General features: G+C 46.3%; 1 protein-coding gene across 1 annotated transcript; it reads left to right on the forward strand.

Moving 5' to 3' along the window:
• The first annotated feature begins 9653 nt into the window (after positions 1-9653).
• Positions 9654-10922, forward strand: LOC120948939 (probable alpha-aspartyl dipeptidase). Its single transcript, XM_049610661.1, has 3 exons — positions 9654-9830; positions 10001-10125; positions 10198-10922. The coding sequence occupies exons 2-3, from the start codon at positions 10028-10030 to the stop codon at positions 10841-10843; spliced, it is 744 nt and encodes a 247-aa protein (XP_049466618.1). The 5' UTR covers positions 9654-9830; positions 10001-10027; the 3' UTR covers positions 10844-10922.
• Positions 10923-11984: the final 1062 nt, after the last annotated feature.

Genomic DNA, 11984 nt, shown 5'->3' on the forward strand with positions numbered 1-11984 from the left:
CGGCGGCAGCACCGACCGTCCGGCCACCACCAACAGCACCAATCAAGATCCGGGCCACCTGCAGCAAACGGGGGCAGCAGAGGCCGCTGTGCCACCGCCGGCACCACCACCGCCACCCCCGATCGTCGATCTGCCGAGCTGTTTGGTCGAGCAGCAGACGGCGGCCGCACTGCTGCCACAGTCAACCACGCCCCATCAACCGGCGACGAACCGCGACCCACCAGCACTGGGAGTGGTCCGAACCGAGCCGACGACTCCCACGGCCAGCCCGGAGGAGCTGGTCCGTTGCACCGGCGACCAGCAGCAGCAGCAGCAGCAGCAGCGGCAACCAGTCAAGCAGGAGTATCTCGGGCTGGACCCGCCCGACTACGGTCAGCTGCTGGAGGTGGACGCGAAACGGGCCTCCCAGCAGCTGCTGCTGCTGCAGCACCGTCCCGCCCTACACCAGCTGCTGCGCGACTAGAGCACAACACACACCGACACGCATCGTGTATACGAGACGCGCATCTGTACACACACACACACACAGACACCTGGGCAATAAGTGCGTGTGCGTGGGTGTTTTGATTGTATTTAATTTAATTTGTTTATGCTTTTTTGGAAAAGGATGTGCGTGTTGGCAAACACTAAAGCAAACAAAACAAAACCGTGCATGCACACACAAACACACAAAAGTAACATTTAAGGTGGATATATTTAAAGCAAAGAAAAGAAGAGAGAGAGAGAAAAGAAAACAGTGCCTATAATAGTAGCAAGAACGAGCAGCAATGTGAGTGAGGGAAAGGTAGCAAAGCAAGCGCGAGAATGTCGAACGTGCAAACAAAGAGAGCAGAGAAGGAGGGGGAGGGGGGGGGGGAAATAAGAAACAAAAAAAAACAAACAAAAATCATTTCAAACGTACGATGTAAAGGGAGCGATTTGGGATTGATGCCGAGAGAGCGAGAGAGAGAGAGAGCAAACATTGCACGTGGAACAACGAAACGACCGTTTCGGTTGCTGTCGCTCTTACGCTATACACGCTGAGGTGTTAGTATTATTAGCCGTACCCGGGAGTGGCTGTTCTGCTGCTGTCGCGTGTTACGGACCCATGCTGCGACCCGCCAGTAATATTTTGTCTGGAAAAAAAGGTGGAAAACGCGGGGCGCTCAAAAAATCGTTGTAAAAAATACGATTTTTGTTTTCTGTTTTTTTTTAAAGAAAAGGTTTCCTCGGATTATAATTACATTTTGTTTTTAAATGAAAGCTAACTCCAAACCCCTTTGGAGGCGGTTGGAGTTGGTTAAGGCTTTTGGTTTTTAGTTTTTGCGAATGAAATGGTTTTTGGGGATGCTGCCCGGGAAAGGAAATGATGTTGTCGGCGTCCGTAACAAAAAAAGGCGAAGGTCTAAGGTGCGCTGTCGGGTGCTTGCAGGCGCAGCGCTGCAAGTGAATTGCTTGTAAATAGTAACTACTATTTTTTTTTATTAAATACATTTCTTCCCCATTCCCCTATACCACTGGTTCCCGCGCCCTTCTGTATCGACGCATAGTTTTGTTTTTTTTTAATTTCTTGCTAAAATTGGATCTGTTTGAGATTAGCGTTAACGAAGTAAGTGTGTGGTTGGCTAAGGCTAAGGTTGTAATATTAGTAGGTAAAGCTTTGCTGTCTCCATCCGCCCCTCGCCCCTCCCCTTTAGCGATTAAAACGAACGAGTAGGAGGTAAAGGGGGAGAGGGCGTAAGTGAAAGAGAGAGAGAGAAAGGTGAGAGAAAATGTAAAATCGGTGGGAAAAGGGGTAGAGATACGGTCATCAAAAGTGGCAAAAAAGTGACAATATTACCCTCCCACCCCGCTCCCCTGTTTCCCCACAGGCCATGAATGTGTGTATGTGTGTGTGAGTGCGCGCAGCATACATAAACAAAATCATTTAATGTGAGCAATGTGCGCACAAACACACGCACACACACACACTGACATTTATATTAATGTACAAACAAGCCACAAACAAACATACAAAGGAAGAGGAAAAAAGGAAGTAGAAGAAGAAGGAAACAACAGGAGAAGTATATTAGCATAAGCTATGAGCGTGTCCGTGTGTGTTGGGTGGTGTGTGCGCAGGATTGGTGAACGCGGAGTACGAAACGAAACAAAATAACAGATGGGGGAAAAACAAAAATTAAATCCTCTCTTAAAACACAGCAAAACACACACACACAGTGCTGCAAAATGTCACTGTCAATGTCATAAAAAAATCTGATTTAAACAAAATCCATGTCATCGTCACGTACTCAATTGTGATAATCAGAGGTGATACTCAAAACGGTTGGTGTGATCAATGCATGCTTCGTGACATGTTTGCGACCAACGCGTGGTCAGTCACTATTGTCATGACTTTTTTTTTATTATGATCAGTTGTGCATAATGTCACTGACATAGTCATGACAAATTTCGGCTGAAACAAAATAATGTCAGCGTCACGAGCGCTACTTTGATGATCAGTGGTGAGACTCAAATAGTTGGTGCGACCATCACATGCTTGGTGACATTGTGTGCAACCAACTCTTGGTCAATCACTTGGTCGTGACATTTTCAGTCGGTGATCATGGGAGATATGCGATGCGTTCGAGTGGTCCCAAGCAACAAAATGAGCATGGTTTCTCGCTCTGTTTGACCCGACAAAACAGTCACAGCAGACAGAGCGAAAAAGAATGTTCATTTTGCTGTTTGGGACCACACGTCAACTATATTCCAAGAATGTCGTGATTATCACCGACAGAACATGTCGTGACCAAGTGAGTGATCAAGAGTTGGGTGCTACAAAAAATGTCATCATACATGGGATTGATCCACCGACTGTTTGAGTCTCACCGCTGATCATCTCAGCTGTGTACGTGAGCTGATTTTAGCTTCGTTTCAGTCATGAGTGTTGGTGAGTGTAACAATAAAGTTTGGCAGCACTGTTCTTTCTTTCTTTCTTTGGCTCAACAACCGATGTCGGTCAAGGCCTGCCGGTACCCACTTGTGGAATTGGCTTTCAGTGACTAATTGATTCCCCCCCATAGCAGGATAGTCAGTCCTACGTATGGCGGCGCGGTCTATTTGGGGATTGAACCCATGACGGGCATGTTGTTAAGCCGTACGAGTTGACGACTGTACTACGAGACCGGCCAAGGCAGCACTGTTCACAGCGAGAAAAAAGTCATTATTATGATTGCGAAGGCATTAAGCTCAGCTAGTCAGTCAGAGTATCGCGTTAGACTCACTCAGTGGCATGTCATGTTCGGCATGCCATGACGCACTTTCATTGAGTATCAGCAATGAGTATCAAGCCACCACGGATATGTTCATCGTCTTCGTTGGTGAAAATCTCGTGATGCTCATGACATATTGCAGCACTGCACACAAACATACGCACACACACACACATCTCTTTTCGGGACTCCATAGCGTTGGAAAGTTTTTGGCAAGTGTCATTGAGCTCTTCTTGAAGAACATGCACACACCATTACGCGTTGATCCACATAGCCCGCAGTTCCCCACCAACCCTCACCCTCCGCACTCACTCACACAACGCCATTGCGTTCGTTCTATTATAATTTATTGTAATTCTTAACCCCTTTTTTCTTTAGTCGTGTAAGTCGCCGCCGTAAAGACGCGAGAAAATTGGAGTTTGTTTTGCTTCCTTCAAAAACAAAAAAAAAAAACAACATCTAATTGTACGTTGTTGTACTACAGTTGCAACAAAACAAGCACACAAACGCATACAAGATGGAAAGATGCGTTAGTGCTCGAGTGTGTGTGTGTGTGTGTGTGGCTTGGGGGTGGAAGGCGTCAAAGTCGCAACGTGCGTCCAAAGTAGAAACGATTTAAACCGAATAATTTCAAACTTGATATTTACAAGCAAACGAGACTCACAATAGTAGGCCAGATGTATTGCCCTTCCACACACAAACACACACACACACACACACACACACACACCTTGGAATTAGAGTTGCAATGCGCGGCACCAAGGGCACGTTTATAGGTTTTAGTTTTGTTTTATATATTTTTATCGGCGGGCAGCAGAACGTAATCTTTGTATTATATAATGACTTGTTCGCGTAATCAGCGCATGTAGGGTGGAGAGAGGGGGGGGCGTGTAGGAAGTAAACATAGAAAGCATAACAGACGAAACAAGAGAGAGAAAGAGAGAGAGAGAGAGAGAGAGAGAGAGAGAGAAAGAGAAAAAAAGAAAGCGAATAGAACAAGAGAGAAAACGGGGAGCACGGGAGGAGATTTTGCAGTAGCCATTCGTTTTTTTTTTAATTATTATTTTCATATACATATTTTTTTGTTTGTTTTTTATGTTATGTAAATCGTACGTCAAATTAAAAATGAATTCGCTTTGATCTCCCATTTTGAGTAAGGCTTCACGCAAGAGTTAAATAATTAATTTTAAAACAAAGCAGTGTGTGCGAGGCGCGTGTGAGAAGGCCCCCAACAAGGGCCCCCGATACAGGAGGGAAAAAGGAGCTTCCTTTTGTGTGTGTGTGTTTTTCTCTCTCTTCTTCACTCTACCTGTCTCTTACTTTTCTTTACTCCCGCCCGTTTCACGTTTCTTGCTGCATGTGTGTAATGAACAAAAATCAAAGCAGAAACCTTCACACTTCTGCAAAACGAAAAACAAAACAAAAACTCTTAAAATTCTTTAGCGTCCCATAGTCGGCGGTCTTCTGTGAAGACCGCACACACATACACACACGCACGCACACACACATACACACAAACAATCCTTGAATAATGTTGCATTCGTTTTTCTTTATTGCTGTTTTCCTTTTTGTGTTTGAGGAAAAGCTGTCTCCACCGATCACCTGCTACCAACCCGACCAAACATTTTTTTTTTCCTTTTTCTTATTTGGCGCAACAACCTTATCAGTCAGTCAAGGGAGGATTTTCCCTTTTGTCGTCGGAAAAGTAAACCAGCCACTGGTTAGCTAAGCTGAGAGATTAGAGAGCGAAAAAAAGAAATTGTGTGTGTGTGAGAGAGAGAGAAAGAGAGAGAGAGAGAGAGAGAGAGAGAGAGAGAGAGAGAGAGAGAAAGAGATAAATAAAGAAAGAGAGATCGTGGCCGCATACTATGGGAGGAGCTACTATGCATTACTAAAAAACAAAACAAAACAAAACAAAAAACCCAACCTGTAAATAGTTTACTTTTCGACTGTTTTGGCACCGTTTCGGAGTTCGGTGCAGCAGAGCTCGTGGATGGGAATGGGGAGGGTAGAGGGTGGATTAAAACAAAAAAAGATAGATAAAGAGAGAGAGAGAGAGAGAGAGAGAGAGAGAGAGAGAAAGAGAGAGAGAGAAGGGGGAAATTTATGTTCGCGGATTTATGAGGCGCCTAATAATAATAGCATACCTTAGTAATACTAGTAATAACCGTCTTGCAGCAGCGTTTAAAAAAAGAGTTGCGGTTTGGCAGCACAGTGCGCGGCGTATGTTTTAGCTAAACTAAAAAGGAAAAGGGGCAAACCCCACCAAAAGGGCACGATCCCACACACACACACACACACACACACATATACGCACACAGATACAGAAGGGGAAGAGAGTGAGAGAGGAAGAGAGAGAGAGAGAGAGAGAGAGAGAGAGAGAGAGAGAGAGACAAAGGCAAAGGAATTAATGTACCATTTAAGCGGATCTGTAAGTGTAACTCTCATGCACGAGGAAATTATGAACTATATATTAATAAAATATATGTATATGTATATGTAAGCCTCTTTCTCTCTCTCTCTCTGTACAGGTCGCGCGTGTGTGTGTGCATAAGAAATTAGTAGCGAAGGCAGGAAATTACTAAAACTAGAAGTAAAGCTAGGGTTAGGTTTTTTTTAATCTTTTTTTTGTGGAGAGGAAGAAAGTAGCAGAACCTGCACACAGGCAACCAGCAGCCACCTGTTAACGTGAATGCGTTCGTGTGTGTTTGTGTGATGTAGCCAAGATGCATCCAAATTGCTATTGCTGTAAGATTTGCATTGATTTAGTACGTTAAATACAAACAAACAAAACACATGCATACACATACACAACACACACACAACAAACGTATGTTCGCGCCGCGTACACGTGGTACATATAGGTTAGTTTTCTGTCTCTTCTTCTTCTTCTTCTTCATCATCTTCCTCCTTCTTCTCTTCCCTAAGTTTATGTTCTTTTTTTTAAATAGTTTTTTTGCTCCCGTAACGCCACCACTTTGGAAGTTCTCTCCCCCCCCCCCCCCGCCCTTTCCCCTCTATATGTATAGAATTACTAACGTAAAAGTTCGAAACAACAATATAGCATACAAACAAGGATGATGATTTCCCTTTCTTCAAGAAACACAGTAAACACCGTCCTTTTTTAGTGCGCTTGTGTGTGTGTGGGTGCGCGTGTGTAGTGTAGCGCTTTCCAGATCACCCTCCCCCCCCCCCGCACCTCCCACCTGTAAGCCATATCAACGGAGGGTAGGTTTGACCTGGGGTTGGGGGATTTTTCACGATCGATTCGGAATTTTCCTCTTCTTCTTCTTGTTTGCGCAACGACACACCTACTACGCCATAAGGCCCGGCCTATTTAAGGCTTTCGAGACTTATTTAGCTACCCGGCATCGTAGTGATGCGGAGGGGGGGGGGGGGGGGCGTTCCATATGAGGATTGAACCCACGGCGGGTACGTTATTAGGTCGTGCGAGTTGACGACTGTACCACAAGAGTTGCCAGCACAGCTGAGGATTGTACCAAGACACTAAGGCACTAAGCGACTAGAGAGAAACGCTCAACACTTGCACACACACACACACAAACAATCACACACGTATGCACCTGCGTTACAGAAAGACTTTGCAAAAGCCCGCGTTAGGTACGTTTCGTTTTTTCCTTCCTCCTTTTTATCTGTAATCGGTAAGGCAGGTTGCTACTACAACAACTACTACTATGACTACACTCGGTAGGCAAGCGGGCAGCAATGTGAAGCGGAGCAGTAGGGAAAGCGAGAAAGAGAGCGGGCGAGCTAGGGAATACAGCGATATTGGTGAGAATTAAAGTTAAATTTTAAACAGTTAAGTAAAACAAATGCGAAAATCCGATGGAAAAAAGGCAAATAAAAGTTGATAAATCCAAGCGTCTGTCGGAGGGGTTTTTTTGTTGTTGTACTTTATATGTTTGAAGAGGTTTTGGTCCTCTTAGGATCTTAGGTTTTTGTGTGTGTATCTACTTCTGGAGATTGATTTGTTGTTGTCTGTGGAAGGGCTTCATACTATACAAGCATATTTGATAGCTTGAAGAACAAAATAACAATACAATGCTTTAATAGTTGTAGAGTCGTGAACTTCTCTTGTCATTTCTTATAATTAGATCTAACATTTGCGGTTTGCTCTTGGCATCACAGATATCATATTGGGGTCCAAAGATGTCAAGATCACTGTAAAGTAGGATACCCAAATCGCGAATATCAAATCGGTCCTTTCTAGAGTTTGGTTGTCTTTGCTATTATTAAAGGTTGACAATAGTCTAGTCCTAGCAGAACCAAATAATACGTCATTTATCAACGCATAATGATAGCGCATGATCAAGACACCACAAGATGAAAACATATAAAGCTAGCTGGAGACACCTGCAGTCTTGTGAATCCTTCTCTGTAGCGAAGATTTTAACATCGTATGTTAAGACTAAAACTCCTTATTGATACATCATACGTATGACGTCAGTGATGTATAGTAGAAACAGGATTTACATCGGCGCAATTTGGAGATGCATCGTATCTACTGAGGCTCCATAGCCTGCTGAGGCAAGTAGTAGAGGCTTTCAAGAACCCTAGAAATGTTTGGAGTGCCGAATTTCATCGTGGAGCAGCTACCGTGGAGTGGCCTACGAGGAATACAAGACAGATGATCTTACAAAGACCTGTATAACGAAACCTCTCAACCCGTCCAAGTGCTTTGAGGCTCTCCACCGAAAATGGAGGAAGGTATGGTAGGCTACATTGCTGCGCTGTGCTGGTGTTCAACGACTGTGGCAGTTAATGCAACTAAACAGTGCGTGTAGTTTTGTGCCCAAGAAATGAGCATACCCCCACCCAACCGCAAGCTATCAGTGACCCAAAAGCGGCTGACGTTGAAAGATAAAACAAACCAAACTGTGAATCCCCATCCCAAACTTTCTTCTTGGGTCCTGTTCTTCTGACAAAAAAAAATCCCCATTTAAAACAAACCACACGGAAGCCTGTGGTTTGATAAGCGCTGCACAACTGCCTGTAAATTAGCGATGGGTAAAGTTGGCAACAATCCAGAGTTGGACTCCGATCCGACTCCGATAATTTCGGAATCGACTCCGGAAGGTAGGTCCACCCAGCATTATCCGGAGTCGTTCGGAATCGTCCGGAATCGCCCGGAGTCGGCCGAAATCGTTGGTAGTCGTTCGGTGTCGCAGTCGACCGGAGTCGTTGAGAGTCGGAGTCATCCGGAATCAGTTGAAGTCGAAGTCGCCCGGTGTTGGCCAGAGTCGGCCTTCGAAACAAATACGGCCAATATACGAATTGTACGCGCAAAGTGAAAGACAAAAAAAAACAAAACGAAATGAAATGCCTGATCACAAGCACATTGCACCGGACGGATTCTGTCGACTCCGATCCATTCTGGACGACTCCGAATGACTCCAACTCCGGTGGAATCCAACCCCAAATGACTCCGAACAACTCCGGACTAGTGGTGGGAGCTCGGAATCGGACCTACCCGATTCCTATTCCGTGTTTGAAATCAAATCCGGAGCCGATTGCGATGGTGGAATCGATTCCGATTGCGTAATCAGAATCGAATCCAGAATCAGAATTGACCTGGGAATCACAATTTGCCCCGGTAAAGGAATCAGGATTGACTTCAGAAATGGAATTAGATCCGGAATGAGAATTAGTTCTTGAATTGAAATAAGAAGTTTTAGAAGCGAAATCAGTCTGGGAATCTCCATGAGAATGAATCGTTTACAAGAAAATTTTGATTCTTTGCGGCTATCAATATGTAGCATCATTGGACCCAAACGCCTATTATTATGGGTATGCCTAAACCGACTTATTTTCGAAGCCGATTCTGATTTCGGAAGCTAATTCCTATTCCGGAACCAATTCCGGAGCAGATTCCGATTCCGGAAGCTGATTCCGGCCCTACTATCCGAAATCGATCCCAGAATACTTCGGAGCTAGCCGGAATCGATTCCGACGAAAACCACATTTTTCCCATCACTACTCCGGACGACTCCGGGCGTCTGAGGCTCTGGGTGGAACTAGTGGTTCGGCTTTTGTCGGAGATGTAATCGTACTAACGATACCCGAAGTCGGATCAGAGTCGTGGGTGCACTCAAAAGAGCACATCACTACTGTAAATTCTATTTAAATGCGGCACTTCGTTCAGACTGCGCTCAAACGACAACGCCTACGCCAAACCGTACAAAAGGTAAGGTCCCGCAAAAAGCACAAAAAGAAGAAACTACAGGCACTTTAGGTGTGATTTTTTACAACACCAACAAAAAAAAATATCAAAAAGAAAGTGGCGTCACTGCTCTCCACCTAATAAGGCCTTAATAGACCTTGCCGAGGCCACACTGACAGCTGGGTCGGCGTCCATTGGGTGCGCTTCTGGTGGGATCTTTTGTTTCCATCCGTCAGCTGATCGTGCGTCGCCCTTTGCGGTGCATTGTTGTTTGACCTGCCCGCTTCTGAGTGCGTGTGTGTGTGTGTTGTTGGGTACGCTCTGGCGCGCGAAACAAAAGCCCGAGACTGATTAGATTAGACAACACATACCTCATCCATTTCTCTATTGGCAGATATACCCACGCGAAGGTGGCGAAGGTAGGTGGCCGTCGATCGTCGAGCGAGAGCTTAAATATAGAGTGGCTGATAAAGGGCAGCCATCGCGCACTTGAAGTGTGCCATTGCGTGCCGTCGTGTTGGCGTGAGACAGTGAACGATATTTTATTTTCGATTTCTACTCGGTTCCACTGCGGTGATCGGCATTCCAGCAAGCGTTCATCTCCACAGTCGGCAGGATGGGCAAGCGGCAACTGTTACTCATGTCGTCCTCGGCGGTGCACGGATTCGGATACCTCGAGCATGCCGAATCGGACCTGACCAGCTTTTTGAAGCAGTAAGTCGGCAAGAAGCACTGTGGTCGCCACACTTTTCACACACCACTGTTTTTTTTTTGTTTTCTTTGTAGTAACAGCGTGCAGGAGGTGCTGTTCGTGCCGTACGCCCTCACCGACCACGACGGGTACACCGAGCGGGTCGGCAGCGTGCTGCGCAAGCTCGGCTTCGGCTGCACCGGCATACACACCGCGCCGGATCCGGTCCGGGCGGTGCAGACCGCCCAGGCGATCTACATCGGCGGCGGCAACACGTTCCTGCTGCTCGACACGCTCTACCGGCGGCAGCTGGTGGGACCGATCCGCGAGCGCGTCCTGCAACACGGCGTACCGTACGTCGGCAGCTCGGCCGGCACGAACGTGGCGACGCGCACCATCCAGACGACGAACGATATGCCGATCGTGCAGCCGGCCAGCTTCGAGGCGCTCGCGCTCGTCCCGTTCAACATTAACCCGCACTACCTCGACCCGGAACCGAACGGCACGCACAAGGGCGAGACGCGCCCGGAGCGCATCAACCAGTTTCACGAGCTGAACGAGGCACCGGTGCTCGGGCTGGCCGAAGGGACCGCCCTGTTCGTGGACGGTGATCGGGCGACGCTGGTCGGGCCGCAGCCGGCCGTACCCGGCACACCGTACGATGCGCGCCTGTTCCGCAAGGGCGAGGAGTCGGTGCTGTACAAGGTCGGCAGTGATTTGAGCTTTTTGCTGCGTGAGTAAGCGAAAAACGGATGCCGTTTGTGCGGGAAAGAAGCAATAAAAAGGCGCAAATAAATTTGATACGTCCTTTTTACTCTTACGAGTACGCGGAAATTAATGGCCTCCTTAACCCAATACCCATTCTGGTTCAAGAACTGCCCTAGACCTAATGCCGGTTCTGGATCTGATACTGAACCTATACTGGTCCTGGGCCCGATACTAAACTCATACCGGTGCAGGAATCAATACTGATCATATCGATGTAAGAACTGATTATGAATCCCTACCTGCCCTGGACCTTATCAAGAAACCATTCCGATCTTGGAACCAATCATGGACCCATACTGACCCTGGCATTGATCATGAACCCATACCGGTCCTGAAACCTATCATGAATCCCTACCTGCCATGGATCGTATCATAAATTCATACCGGTCTAGGAATGTATCATTAACCCATACCGGTACTGGAACTACTCATGAACCCATAAAGGTCCTGGAACCTATCTTGAACTCATACCGACCCTAAAACCTATCATGAACCCATACTGGTCCTGAAACTCATCATGATCCCATACCGGTCCTGAAACCTATCATGAACCCATACATGTCCTGGAACCTATCATGAATCCATACCGGTCCTGCAACTACTCATGAATCCTTACAGATCCAGAAATAGCTCCCCATTTCAATTATTTTCAAGGACTGTAACTGGGGCTGGTCGATGAGTTATTCATCAAAGTATCAAAGAATGAAGGTGCACGACTAGAAAACGAGATTCATTAAATTGTTACTGAGGTGTGGGATAGCGAATTGTTGCCCTGTGGTTGGAATCTCGGCATCATCTAACCCATATACAAGAAGGGAGACAGGTTGGATTGCAACAACTACAGGGGTATTACGGCGTTGAATACCGCCTATAAAATATTCTCGCTGATCCTTCAGGATCGTCTTGTCCCGCGCGTCGAAGAGATAGTCGGAAACTATCAAAGAGGATTCCGAAACGGAAAATCAACCACTAATCAGATCTTCACCATGCGGCAGATCTTGATGACACAACACATACCATCTCTTCATTGACTTCAAAGCCGCATATGATATTATAGCCAGGGTAAAACTGTATGACGCTATGAGCTCTTTTGGAATCCCGGCCAAACTGATAA

Source organism: Anopheles coluzzii, chromosome X, assembly GCF_943734685.1.
Source record: "Anopheles coluzzii chromosome X, AcolN3, whole genome shotgun sequence".
Lineage (NCBI taxonomy): Eukaryota > Metazoa > Arthropoda > Insecta > Diptera > Culicidae > Anopheles > Anopheles coluzzii.